The sequence below is a fragment of the Fukomys damarensis genome, unplaced genomic scaffold (assembly GCF_012274545.1).
Source record: "Fukomys damarensis isolate Sample0158 unplaced genomic scaffold, DMR_v1.0_HiC HiC_scaffold_3, whole genome shotgun sequence".
Classification (NCBI taxonomy): Eukaryota; Metazoa; Chordata; class Mammalia; order Rodentia; family Bathyergidae; genus Fukomys; species Fukomys damarensis.
Genome location: NW_022900915.1, coordinates 42,520,217 through 42,534,819, shown reverse-complemented (window position 1 = coordinate 42,534,819; position 14,603 = coordinate 42,520,217). Strand labels below are relative to the sequence as shown.

The 14,603-nt window shown below is 38.4% G+C and overlaps 1 protein-coding gene across 5 annotated transcripts in view; it reads left to right on the top strand.

The window, feature by feature from the left end:
* Positions 1–14,603, top strand: part of Xrcc4 (X-ray repair cross complementing 4) — a 251,954-nt gene that overhangs the window by 17,176 nt on the left and 220,175 nt on the right. For all 5 annotated transcript variants that reach the window (XM_033767841.1, XM_033767839.1, XM_010637143.2 and 2 more), the window contains exon 2: positions 9,655–9,803. In XM_033767841.1, coding sequence (XP_033623732.1) covers positions 9,665–9,803 — 139 coding nt within the window. In that variant the 5' untranslated portion in view covers positions 9,655–9,664. The remainder of the gene's footprint in view (positions 1–9,654; positions 9,804–14,603) is intronic.

The following is a 14,603-nucleotide window of genomic DNA, read 5'->3' as shown; positions in this document are numbered from 1 at the left end:
TAGCTTCTGTGTCTCTAATGACCCACAGACATTCTCATCTTCATAACATCAGAGAAAACAGCTCATCAAATCAACCCCAATGCTTTATCCCAACTGATACAATCAGCAGCACATTAAGATAAAGCACAACTTGGACACTGACCACCTGTGGTAGTCACTAGTCTATCACCCTTAAGTCATTTGAATTAAGTTGAAATCAAGAAGCAGTCCAGAACATGTCTGCAGTGAACAAAATTTCAATATAGTGTATTTACCATTTAATGGCTCAGACAGAGCGAGGATGCAAGACCCCTGATCTCAGTTAGCTGATGGCTGAACCCCATGACGCTGACTGACCTCGGGCTGCAAGGCCCAGATTGAGTTCCCCAACCTTCTGAATGGTTGAACTCCACAACGTTCTATTACAGGTTTCCCACACCCTTTCTTTAAAATGTTCAAAGTTGGGAACTTAGAAAAATACCCTTGATGACCACCTCTGCCTCTGCAGAGTGGGTCCAAAGACTGGCACAGTCAGGAGGTCTGAGAGTGCGTGGGGGGGTTTATGGGGGTTCAGGGGCACCCATGCGGCTACCTCCCGGTGCTTGAGTGATGGTGGCTGGGTCGGGAGCAGGCGTGGCTCTCCTTCCTGCAGTGGATCGGGGCCCAGGCTACCTCCCAGCGCTTGAGTGATGGCGGCTGGGTCCTATATGTTAGAATTTTAAAGATTGGCAATTTCATGATTCCTAAATATTTTTATATGACTAAGTTAGATAATATTGACAATTGATCATCTGTTGCAGAGCATTTTTCCCCTGCAGGAATTTTATTTTTCTTGTACTTCAGTCTTCTCATTCACCCTTTTTTTGGCCTTTAATAAATAGGCAGATAAATAGGTACAGTTGTAATTAACTGGTGGGTTTGTGAGTGGGGGAAAAGTACAGTGTGAGTGTTGTTTCTTTTCCATACAAGTGCTTTCAGGCATATTTAGTTCTGCGCAGCACATTTCTAGGGAGAAAGACTGCCTACAAGCTTGGCTGATAATGTTTCATGAGAACACCCTCTTTGGAAGTTAAAGTACAAGCAGGGTCGAAAATTTTAAGAGGTAAGAAATCAGTTTCAAAGTTCTTGTTCAAAAATTACCATTGCTTAGTTAATGCTATAATCCATGTGCTTTTGTGACAGTCTAGAAAGTGTCCAAAATTATAAGTATGCTCATATTTTTTTCCCTAAGGTCATTTGTAACTGAGAACACCCTTTTAATGACCATGAAGGAAGTCATAGTCTTAGTACTTCGGGTCCAATTTTAAGGGCACTCTGGATCGACGTCTTAGATTCTTTTGGGGGAATTTATTCAAGTATTAGATCATTTTATTGCTTTTTAATATCTTCTTTATAAGGGAAAAGAAAAGAAAGGAGGGGAAATGAAATTTAAGTAAATCACTGAAGCTAATGATTATTGATGGTGTTTTTTAAAAAATAAGCAGAGAAAAGTAACCGATTAAGTGCCATTCTACAAGTCTTTTGAGAATAGACTGACCATGGCAAAGCTGCCTTATCTTTTAGACTTACGGTTCTAATGCTTTATTCTTGGAGTATCACATTAATTTAATGCCTTCCTAGAACAGCTGTATGTCACAAGTTTTTGTTTTTTTTTGGCGGATACTGGGGATCAAACTTGGGCCCTTGCGTTTGTGAGGTAGGCGACAGAACCACTGAGCTAAATCCCTGGCCTTTTACAGGTTTTTGAGCAAGATAATGCTAACAGTTGACTACCTTAGGATGATCATCTATCTGTATTAAAACTTGAAAATCCCAGGTAAACCTGAACAACCTTACTGCCATTTTGAAAATTATTAGAATGAAGTTAATTTTGAGGTGGTTGTAGAAGGATGTAGAGTGACCTGTCAGTTTTCTACCCTTCAAGTTTAAAAACTTCTATCTTGAAGATATTTTAGGAAAGTACTTTTTTCTTGATATTTTCATTGCTTTGGAAATTTATTTTGTGGTCATTTAAGAAAAATCTTAATTTACTACCGTAAACACCAACCAGCTAGTGGACATGCTATTAATACTGGAAATGCTGGGAATTAATAATTAGTTTTTTAAAAATCCTTAATGCAGGAGCATTACAAAAAGACACGTATGAATAGTCAATGCTTTAAAAAAAATAGCAGTACTAGTCCTTTTATTTACATTAGTGTTCCTGAACTGTTTTGTGAAGTTTTTCTTGTCAGAAGTAAATAGTAGTGGTGATTACATGAGTATTTTGTTCCTTTATATTGGTCCTTGCTTTTGGATTTTGTAATATAATAGAACTTTAAGAAAAGTATTTTGATTTGCAGTTAAATTTGCATTCCTTTTTAAAAGTAAGATCAAACAAAATAGTGTGACCAGGAGTCTAATTAGGACTATTAACAGCTTGCACTGTGTGCTAATCTTTATTCTGAACTCACATGGGGTTATCGGCCTACTTTTCTCAACAAGGGGCACTTAAGTTAATTGCTTCATTAGAAGCGTGCATTTAGCCCCTCTGATCTGTAAGTACAGCTCGTTGGCAGAGCTGCGGAAGTTTGAACACCTGCAGCCCAAGCAGCTTGAAAAGAAGCCACCACTGACTCTAAAGGGAAATAAAAGAAGCTCAAGTTCAAAATGGTGTTACCAAGGATCCAGTGTTGTCACTGAGCTGACCTAAGAGTTGGCTTCTGCCCCACTCCTTATCAGCATCCAAAAGGGCACACAAAATTCTTTGTAAACTAATTTAAAAAGTGTCTTGTTTATTCAGAAGCAACCGTGAATGGTATTTGTTCAGACCGTAGATCACATCAACTGCATAGCAGCCAACAACTTACTTCTCTTCTAAGAGAGAAGCCAGCTATCAAAGACACAGAGTACTAAAGATAAGCTTCTCAATCCGCAACTGTTCTGAGCTCTCAATAAAGCCACTGATGTAAAGCCAGGGTGAGAAGAAGTGTTTCCACCTGCATGCCGGCTCCGACCCGGAGAGGTGCGGATACCAATGTGGCCTCAGTGCCCTCAGAAAACAAAACGCAGGCTTTCTCCCAGCCTAGTCAGGCAGGGTACCACCCGCTCCTCCAGTAGGCTGGGGGCAAATGCTAGAGCTCTTTGCATTTCCAGGCTCCTGACAGCAAAGAGGTGGTCAGTCTGCTCTTGCTGAACTTGAAAGGACATTCTGTGTGGTTCTTTCTTCTGTTCATTGGCTGATTTTTAGAAATTTTAATGTTGATATTTCATGAGGGTGAACCCAATAAGCATAAGAATGAAGCCCTTTAAAAACTCTTTCAGAGGTCACATCTTCAAAGAATTAAGACTTACTTGATTCAAAGGAAACATTTCTGAGGCAGCCGAGGGAAAAACAGGCTCCTGAGCTGTCGCCTCCACTGCTAACACGTGCGGATGTGGTTCAGATGTAGCTGCCAGATTTCAAACCCGCGTGCACTAAAAAGAGGAGATTCTTTAGAATAAACATCACTTAATTTTGAGTTCCTAGAATTCATCATAAAATTGGAAAATATTTGACATATGAATGATTCAAGAATATTTTGAAAATAATTTGATCTCCAATTGCTTTTTGAATATTATTGAGATAAAGGCCCTTTATGTTACTATAAAAGCAGAGTGAGTGACAGGCATCTGGAATACTAAATTTAAATGAATTTGTGTCTTATAATTAGAAATTTGTCACGTCTTTCAAATAGGGTTAAAAATTAGAAGCAATGAGACCCACTGCTGTTTCAGAGCAATTCCAAATGAAGTATTTTGCTTTCACAAACTTAATACTAGCAATGGCATGGTTCTTCAGGCACGTTTAAAAAGAAATAGTCTAAGTGTGTGAGCAGCTGCGTGTGTACATCTGCATGTGTTTGTATATAAATGCTACGGAGGGAAAAGTTTCATAAGTGTAACATCAAACCCCTCCCATAAATTATAGGTTTTGAGCCCATCAGTATTATGTGAGCCTCTAACTAAATGTGATCTTCAATGATTGGCATCAAAAAACAGTAACGCACATTTTCCAGTAATTTTCAAATTTAAGGATTACAGAGCATGTGAGTAATTTACTGCCTGTCGAGTGTATTGACTAATTGATCTAAACATATTCACAAATGGATAAAGCATTTCAGGGTTGAGCATATCTAGGAAAAGAGGGCCTCATTGTGGGAAACATTTTTACTAAATTAAATATTTAAATATGTTTTTATTATATTCAGTGATTATGATCTCAGAGGTACAAAATTAAATATACTTTTTTACATGCTTTATTGAGGGGGCTGTAAGTATTGTTTTGTAATGTTTTTTAGTGCGAGAAGAATAAATTGTTTTCCAAGTAAACTTTGCATAGAAATTAGAATTATTGTTAATTTGCCAATTTGGAGGAGTCTTATACCTTAATTTTAGGCTTTTTTCTTTCATTCTGGGATTTTTCTTTGGATTTATATTTCCTTTGATATAGGAGGGTACAACTCTAGTTCTTTGTAATTAACCATCTTTTTCTATACTTAGAAGGTAGTAATTTTTAGTAAGTTAGCCCTTGCTATAAAAACTAACAAAACAGTTGTTTTAATTTTTATATTCAGTGTAAACTGAAAAAAATAAGATGCTTTATTTATGAGATTATAATAGTTTTCTTAAGTAGTGGGCAAATTAAAACTCATGATTTATAAATTTGCCTTTGGTAACATTTTTACTCATCAATGAAATGATGATTTTCCTTTTGTTTTTTATACATAAATATATATGTCTATCTATTTATATATATTTGAAGCAATTTCACACTCTCTTTGCAAGAAAGAAAATAAAAATACTCTCAGACTTTTGGGGGGATCATCTAGAGGAGATTCATGCTTTTCAATTAAAGAATAATTCTGTTTAGTAGTTTTTCGTACCAAAGTATACTCCTTGTTTCTGGTTTCAGCTTTCATAATGCTCAGTCCCTAAATATTTGTGACTTTTATGTTATCTGTTTAGTTTTGCTTTTTAGCTTCTATAGTTTAAGGGTCTTTTAATGAAGTGCACATAATCCTTGGTAGTCTAGTATTGGAAAAAAATATAGTTGCTTGCTTTGAGCTAACTAAAATATGCCGCATGAGAGGCTGGTAAATTGGAAGTCAATGCGGCAAGGTTCTAGCGTGATTCATCCGAAGAATCGCTTTAGAAATCATAGAAAAGGAGGTATTGGAAACGACCGTGGAATCCCTACATCTCAGTGTGCTGTGTTCCCTCCGTTGTGGTTTGGTTATTACCCTCCTCGAGTCCAGTCATCCGCTGGTGACATGGAGATTTGGTGGCATTATGGGGAGGGGAGGGGAAGGGCAGTGGGGAGCAGACTGTGGGGCTGTTACCTGCTCTCCACCCCTTCCTGTCCTGGTTGCTCATCACCTCTGCTTCTCGGCCGCCATGTGTTGAGCTTTTCTCCGCTACACCCTCTGTGTTTCTGTCTCCCTGTAGGCAGAAAGGCAACGAAGCCTGCTTGCTATGTATTGGAATCACTGACACCGAGTCAAAAGTAAATCTTTCCACACTTAAGTTATGTTGGGTATTTTGTCACAGCAACAGAAAACTAATACCCCCGCTTTCCCTGCTGTTGGTTGTTTAAGTAGTGTTGCTGGACTGATAGGATAGGATTTCCTACGGCTTCTCTCCGTACTCTCGGGACTCCCCTAAGGGTGGAGATTGGAGGTGCACTGGTGATTGATGTCTGTGATAGGCTTGTTTCTCATGGCAGCCCTTGGAGATCTGTGCCTGGGTTTATCTGGTTTAACATCTACATAGATGATTTAAATCTTTAAAAAGAGATTTATCAAATTTTAAATGACAGAATCAGGGAGAGATTATATCAGATTGAAGAGTATAATTACTAGTCGACATAATTTGACAAACCAAGTACAAATATGAAATTATACCCCTTCCAAAATTCATACAACAATAACAAAATTATAAACCTAGGATGGAATAAATAAGACTTAGCAATAATATGGAAACTTAGGTTTAGCTGATATTAAACTCATAGAATTCTATAGAATGATATATTTCAGATATAAACAAAACACCCAAACACTTCTTAACCATTCTCACTACCATTAAAAACAGTAATTAAAATAAAATTCAATGTTTCCTTGAATTTGTAATTGTGTTATGACATGATGAAAGCCCATCTTTTCTCAATAGCATAACTGGAGTATCAGTTTGGGCTTTGCAGACTCTGCTTTGTGAGGCAGAGATGAACTAGAACAAATGCTGAGAGAGGAATTCATGTTGTCAGGGGATTAGAAATCATGTTTCCTAAGGAATGTTTTAATAACCTGCAAATGTCTAGCCTTGAGAAAAGGCCTACTATGTATAAGAGGACTTAGATTTTATAGGATTCCAAGTGATACTGTCAGAAAAATAGGTGATGGCTTTGAGATAACTTTAAGAACCTCCAAGGAGAGGTATTAGTGGGAGATTTACTTGGGGACCCCTTTTGGAATTCCAGGTAGGATGTTCAGTGGTCAGTTAGTCATGAAGTATAGGAGATGACTGTTGGAAATTTCATTCTTGTTGCTCATTCCAGAAACAGGACTGGATTCTTTTGTTTTCCTCATGTCTCATGATTATAGAATAAGAACCTGTCATTTGATGGGGGACCAAAAAATAAGTGTTGGCTTTCTTTTAGAGTAATTTAATAGCTTCTCATGCAGTAATGCTTATCATAGCTCTTTTTACACCCCTGTCAGGATCTAATGCTGTTTCTTCACCTACTAACTTTATTTTATTAATTAATTTTCTTACAGTGCTGGCAGTCAAACTCAGGACCTCATGCATGCTAGGAAGGGAAATGTTCTGCCTTTGAGCTACGCCCCCAGTTACTTTATTTGTTTATTTTTGGTACCAGGATTGAACTTGGGTCCTTGTGCTTGCAAGGTAGATGGCAGAACCACTGAGCTAAATCCCCGGCCCCTTGGTAACTTTTAGAAACTAGTTTTTTAGAGGCCTGATTTTCCTTAACTTCAGCCCTGTTAGACTTTGCAAAGTTTAAGTCCGCACACTACACTTTACCTTCATGTTTTGAGTTAAACTTCACCTTCCTTTTCACTCATATAATGGAAATAAATCTGAAGAACAGTGCTCTCATATAAATAATTTCACATTTTAGTATGCAGTTTTGACATTTCTATGCTGTCTTCTATTGATTTTACTGTCCTAAGATTGGGCCAGATTTCTTCAGGACAAAAAGATAATTAACTATCAATGAACATTTGTTGGAATGGCAACTGAACACAGCTTTCAACGGTGTTTCATAGGATGATCTGTCAGGACTAGTCCAGGGAACCAGAACAGGCTTTCAATCATCTCCTAATAGTTTAAATGAAGAGAATTTTTTCTTTTGCTTTCAGATTTGTAATTTTTCTATTATATCAAAGATTCACTATAAAAAATGTGGATGGAGAGTTTAGCTCAGTCCTAGAGAAGTTACCTAGTAAGCACAAGGCCTGAGTTTGAGCACTAGCACTCGAAAAAGTCAATGCCTATTGCCATGTACAGAGTTTTTTTTTTTAAACCAGGGAATTTGTTTAGAATGTTCTATTTTTAATAAAACATAGGTGTAGCCATATCTATATATACATAGATTGTTTAGTAGACCTTACATCAGTGTAAGGGTATGACATTTGGACCAATGAGAAATTTACTTTCAAATACCTAAAGTTAAATGTTGCTAAAGAAGTGTAAGACATCTGCTCTTAAAAGGAAAGCAACATTGAGAGAAAGAAGGCCTGAATAATAAGGAGATGTATGGTCCTTATTTATTTGAGGGCCCAGTATTGGAAAGATGTCATATCTTCACAAATTATTCTTTTACATCACGAGTAGGTGCTTTTTCAGAAGTTAGTATGATTTCAAAATTCACGTGGAAATACAAACAACTAGGACTAATCAAAATGATCTTGAGGAAAAACAAAGGTGAACAGATTTTACAATACCATATAGAGACTTGTTATAAAGCTAATTAGGTCAGTGTGCATAGGCAAACTGACCAGAGATTGATTGAAGACTGACGTGATACCCACACAGGTCCCACTGGACTGGAGAACTAATTGTGTGGGGCATAATCATGACGCTTTTGGGTAGCAAAAGGGTGCATCTTCGTGACCTCTGATTTCCTAAACAGTATGAACCCTAACAGAAGACAGTAGATGAATTTTTCTTCATAAAGTTAAAACGTTTTTTAAAAAGCTAAAGCTGCCACTAGGAGAGGAAAGAGGTAAAAGAGTGATAGAAAGAATACAACACATATGCATAAAAGAATTCCTATTCAAAATAAAGAACAAATTAAAAAGGAAAATAAAAGCAACTTGATAAGGACATCAGTTAGAAAAAGACAACTTAGTGGAGACGTTGACAGGCTTGAGCAGCAGCGACTCCATAGACTAGAACATCCAACTGTTCATTTAATAGATGGAAAGGGTTCAATGAGCTCGACTTGTTGGGGAATTGTGAATTAGCCACAGTAGAATACAGCCACGTGTCCATTAAAGTAGCCAAAGTGAGAAAGATGGCAAATATTTGCAAGGCTGTGGAGCAATTAGGATTCTCATATATCCATTGTAAATTGGTACAGACTTTTAAAAGAAGCCATTGGCCATGTAGTACCCAAATGCACACATAGGTATTCTCTGACCCAGCAAATCCTACCCATAACCGTGCACTGGAGTGTTTGGGGCGGCACTGTGTGTGTAGTCCGAGGCCTATTCGGAGGAGAAAGGGTGAGCGAGTTTTACTGTATCTGCGATGGAACACTGTGCAGCTGTGGGAATGAGCATAAATAGAAGACACAACATGGGCACACTTCTCAAACACAGTGAACAAAAGAAGGCAGGCGTGAGGCAGAACACGCTGTGCAGGGGTATTTCCACTCGGCTCTGATCTCTGCTAGTGACTGTGGTGGGACAGGTGGAGAAGCTGTGGATGAGTTTGGAGATGGCACCTGTTCCCAGCTCTTCTTCCATGGGTTTGTTCACTTGTAAAGTTCATCTGTGTTGTTTGTATTGTACATTTCTGCCTGTAGATTTCATTGCATCAATGAAGCAATTTTTTGTTTGTTTGTTTGTTTGTTTGTTTGTGAGACAGGGTCTCACTATGTTTTTGAGAACTCACTATGTAGCTCAGGGTGATCTCGAACTCACAGCGATCCTCCTATCTCAGCCTCCTGAGTGCTGGGATTCCAGGCATTCTCCACCACACCCTGCTCAATGAAGCAATTTAAAAAGCAGTCTGGAAGTGTAATGGTCTCACACTGTGGTTATTGATGTCTCTTGCAGGGCGTCCCTGACCCGGGGGGCTGTGTTTGAGTCACCAGGCCTGGGTGCCCATCTCTTAGAGAAGGCAACTCTAGGGCCTTGAGAATTTCTTTTCCTGGCCTCCTTGTTGTTGAGATGATAATTTTTACTTAGTCCTGTTACTTGTGGCAGTCATTTGGGTTCTGCTTTTCTCATCTGTAAAAACCGCGATTCAGCGGTGAACGAGTGTGACTTACTGAGATCTGTGGTTGGCTCTGTTCTGTAGTATTTGGTTTAACTTGCTTCTTTGATGTTGGCAAAGCGGAGATGCCAGTACAGAAAACATTATCAGTTGGCACAGTTTCTTGTGAAAAATGTTAATTTTATTCTTCTGTTACAGGTATCCAGAAATGGAGAGAAAGATAAGCAGAATCTATCTTGCTTCCAAACCCAGCGTAATTCATTTTTTACAAGTGTCTTGGGAGAAAACGCTAGGATCTGGATTTGTTATTACACTTACTGATGGTCAGTCAGCATGGATTGGAACAGGTAATATTTAAAGCGAAATTTCTAAAAGTAAAGTTTAAATAATGTGCTATTCAGTCCTCAGTGATGCCTCAAATTAAAGTGCTTCTTCAATATATGGGGTAAAACTAATATTGTTTTTACTTGTATGATTGTCCAGTTTTATATACAAATTTATAATTTTTCCAGTTTTATATATGCAATGTTTGTATAGACATATTTGTAAGTATCTGTAATACTTACTGCTATTTCCATAGTTGCTATTAATAGAAAAAAAAGCATGTGCTCCAGCTAATACTGGTTGCCGTGTGAGTCTGGGTACTTGGATTTGGCTAGAGTTTTAAAATGGCCTCTTTACTGAAAACATGAATACTACTTTTACCATTTATCTCCTTAAGACCTCGGGGAAGTTGGAGGAGGCAGAGGAAGTGGGTTGGCAGGATGCAGAGTTTGTGTTGGATTGTGGGTGTGGAGCAGTAATGGTGATTTTCTTTTTCCTTGCTTCTTCCACATAGAGTTGGAATTATTTTCCAAGGAGCAGGTATGCATCTGTAACAAAGCGAAAAAACAAAAAACAAAAAACAAAAAAACAAAAACAAAAACAAGGCAAAACAAAACAAAACAGAAGCATACCCTAAATCTTTGTAATACGAGATTCAAAGCTACAGATGGTGTTTTGGTTATTTTATGAAATAGAGGTGTAATTTTTCTTGTCTTTAAGTTTTTTAAAAATGCTGATGAAACAAGATGTGATAGCACTCTCTGTGATCCCCATGCTTGGGAAGCTGAGACAGGAGGGTCTCTGCAAGTTCAAGGCCAGCCTGATCTGTATAGACCCTGTCTCAAAAATAAATAAGCAAAGAAACAAAATATATGATTATGATCCTCAAATCATATATGAAACATAGAAGTTATAAAGTCAAAATTCAGAATTATGTTTTATTCCTGTAACATTTTAAAGCTCTTCTAAAATATTTTATTGAAATATTAAAAATTTATTTCTATAATCCTACAGCAGTATTTCTAGAGTTATATTGTGCATGATATTTAAAATAATTTTGTTAGTCTACATAACGTTTATATGTTTTAACTTTCACAACAGTTCCCTAAAATATCTTACGAGAATTATTATATCATCTTTAAAATTTAAATAGATCATGAAACTCTTTTTCTTCCTTGAATGTTACGACTTTAGTTAGGTGGCAGTCAAACTGAACTTAGACTTGCAGGTTTGTTTGTTTGTCCTTCTTGACAGTCTAAGAAGTGCCGTTGTAGGCATCACTGAGAAATACGGAGGTCCCAGGGGGACATCTGCAGTCTTCATCATGGTGTCTACGTGAGCCGTCAGTCTCTCGTTGGAGAAACCAGTTGTCTCGGGTTTTGCAGTGTGAGGGAAGAGAATGTTTGTCAGGCAGCCACCAGTTTGTGTTTAGGGAGGAGAGGGACGCCTATAGCCAAGGCAACACTGTAACGCTGGGTTTTCTGTTTTTCATGTTTTTTGATTGAAAGAATCAAAGGATATCTTCAATACGGAAAACTGGTTAGGAAACGAAAAGAAAACACACTATTCATTTCACCTCTATAGTGGACGTTGATCATAAATTCAGGATATTCTACCATTTGTTTTCTAGCTAATGGAATCTAGTGTGAATCTAGTGTATCAAACTTTTATATTCTGTGGTGGTTTGTTAGCATTTTTACTTCCTGTACCGAATAACCTCTAAGCAGAGAATTTTATAGTGCTCTATGTGGTCATTTTATCTCCAGAGGTACCTCATAAACTTCCAATTTCACATGCTTTATGCTCTTCTTACTCATTTTCTATTTTCTTGTTTACATTTTAGGGACAAAAATAAGCAAGCAAATAATAAAGCCCTGCTGCCATTTCCACTTACGCACATTGCTCGTGTGTAGTACAGCACCTCACAGATAGGAGGCCATGGCATAATTAAGAACATTGAAGCAATTACATAATTGAAACATGAAAATAGACTTCCTTCCTGTACCTCATCCTGTTTTGTTCTTTTTTTTTCTTTCATTTTATTCAACTTTTTGATGACTGCAACCCTCAATTTGGACAAATATTTTTTTCTCTTTTCATTTGAGTGAAATTAAAAGGATGTGGAGCTCCTTTTCATCTCCCACACACTAACTCGCTGGTCCCTTTCCCAGGAGCAGTGCTTTATCTAACGAATGTGCCTCACCGCTAGTTACCACGCGGCCCGTCGTCACGTGGGTGGCACAGGGGGTCATGAGCAGGATCGTCACGGGGTGGCGGGTGACCGACGGCCCTTGGATGACTTCTAAGGATTGCTGCCAGCAGTGAGAAACCTGCACCCCTATCTCTGGAGCAGGTTTAAGTGCACCTAGGTGTAATCAAGCTTTGGTTGGACTTTTATTACAAAATGCTGAAGTCCACTTCACTTGTCCCAAACATCGATTCTGGTGACTTGCATGGAAATAATGGGACAGAGCCGAGTGGAAGGAATTCTAACAAATGAAAGAATGAAGTGGGTTTATGATGTGATGCCCTCAGAAGTGGGGTGATAAGGCTGGTGCCGTCCTGGGTAGGGGAGCCCAGGCATGAAGGGAGAATCTTCCTCCTCTGCTTCTCCATCTGCCTACAGCTGGTGAGGAAGCCAGGCTTTCCTGTCCTCCAGCCGTCTGTGACCAGGTCCTTGATTTTTGGCCTGCTCACTTTTCTGCTTTATTATGATACGGTTCAGCTGCATTTCTGACGAATTGTATGATTTCCATTGCTTTTATTCCTGGTTGCCAAAGTTTTAGGCAATGAATGCTTACAGCTGTGCTTTTTCCAGATGTTCTTAGCCCAGAATTTAACTGAGACGAAGTTGTTTTGCAGGATTGAAAATCTCCATAGGCAGTCAGGTTTGCATTCACTTTTGTAGAAAATGTTCAAATGGTTCTTGATAACTGGTACCTTTTTAATACAGTTTTTAAAGGGGAAATATAAGTTAAAAGATGATTTCCTTTCATATTATTGTCTCTGTCAAAAATCAAGTATTCATTCCATAATAAGCACAGACTTCCTAGTGGGAGGAGAGAAGAGGCTACCTGAGGCGGTATCTAACAAGTCATCTAAGACGTCAGCACTTGAACGTGGGCCCAATGTGGGTGGCACTTTTGTTTGTATGTTTAACTGTTGTACTCTTGGTTCTCAGAATAATGCCTGGCACATAACAAATGTTCAATAAATATCCTTTTTTCACTGAATAATTTTTTTAGCAAAACATGCATTGGTACATTTTAGATATACATAATGATAACAGTCATAACTTGTAAGAAATAAGTATGTAAAACCCATAGACACACGATAAGACCTTTTCCCTTGCCTGCAGTGGGGCTTCAGATGCCTGATAACATACTGGAGAATGTTATGGAAAGGTATGTTTTATTTTCAGGGATTCTTTAACCAATATTCTGTAATATTTGAGGGGCCAGGGATTTAGCTCAATGGTTCTTCTGCCTGCCTCGCAAGGCACAAGGTCCTCAGTTTAATCCTTGGTACCAAAAAAAAAAAAAAAAAAAAATTTTAAACTGATGTTTAAATCAATATTTAGTCAATACGCCATTAATTTCTTATATTGTTATTAATATTAGTCAATTTCTTATAATATTTCTTATATTCCTGACTTTCTTAGATTTTTTATATTCTCTAATAGTTTAAACTGATGTATCTTTCTGAGTCATGGAATGATTTATCCAATGCCCACTCTCTGCCTGACCTCAAAACAGGGAGACACAGAACTCCAGTTTCTCCACTTACCTACTCCATGACTCTAGATCATTTCCTCTTTCTCTCTGAGCCTCAGTTTTCTGTTTTACACAACAAAACTAATATCTGTAAAGTAGATCAGCCCGTGGTGCGTATCACAACCTGAGTGTGAGCGCACAGAACCACACAGGTCTCTCATCTCTGTGCCAGCCCGGGCCGACGTGGGAAGCCACCTAACCACACAGATGTTCCAAGGAAGTGTGAGATTCAGAAATGAACAGACTCCAGACATGCCACTGCTTGGATAAGAAAGAAGAAAATCCTCCCGTACCATCTGTGGAAAGCCACTAAAGCTCAACTATAGATCCATAGCATATCTGAATTAGATACATGTTGGATTAATTTTTTTTGCAGTACCAGCATCCCATACAGCTTGGCAAATGCTTCACCTCTGTGCTGCATCCCCAGCCCTGGGCTACGCCTAAGTGACTGGCCATAGCAGTGTCTGCAGAGTGGAGTGTTGAGACTGTAGGCCTCCGAAGTACTTGGGCTTAGCTCTCAATGGGTAGAAAGGAACCTGAAAGAGTTTCTTTGCTAACAAAATCATCTTGAGAAATCATATCTGCCTGGCCTGGGGGTACAGCATAGACTCAGACCAGCCTCTAAGGCTTATGTGTGAATAAAGGCCCGGAAAAGTCAAAGTCAGAACCCTAAGCCTGCTTTATGTATGTTGCGGGGGTCTATTTTTTTTTATTTTTTATTGAGTTTATTGGTACATTCTAGGTCTACAATACAGTTACATTCATTACTGGGATCCTGTACCTTCACATGACAGGTCTTGGTTCTCATTTTGTTGTGGGGTTTTAAATTGTACTCTACCTCAAGTATAAAAACCCATGTTAAAAATTACCTTTCAAAACAGGGTTAGAACTGGTGAGACCTGCAGGCACTTCATGAAAGGGAAAACATCAGATTTTGTTTGAGACCCCTTTTTCTGCCCAGGGTACTTGCCACTCTGGCTAGAGGAGAGTCTTGGTCAAACATTAGAAAGTACAGAAAGGAGAACAAACAGAACAGACATGTGACAG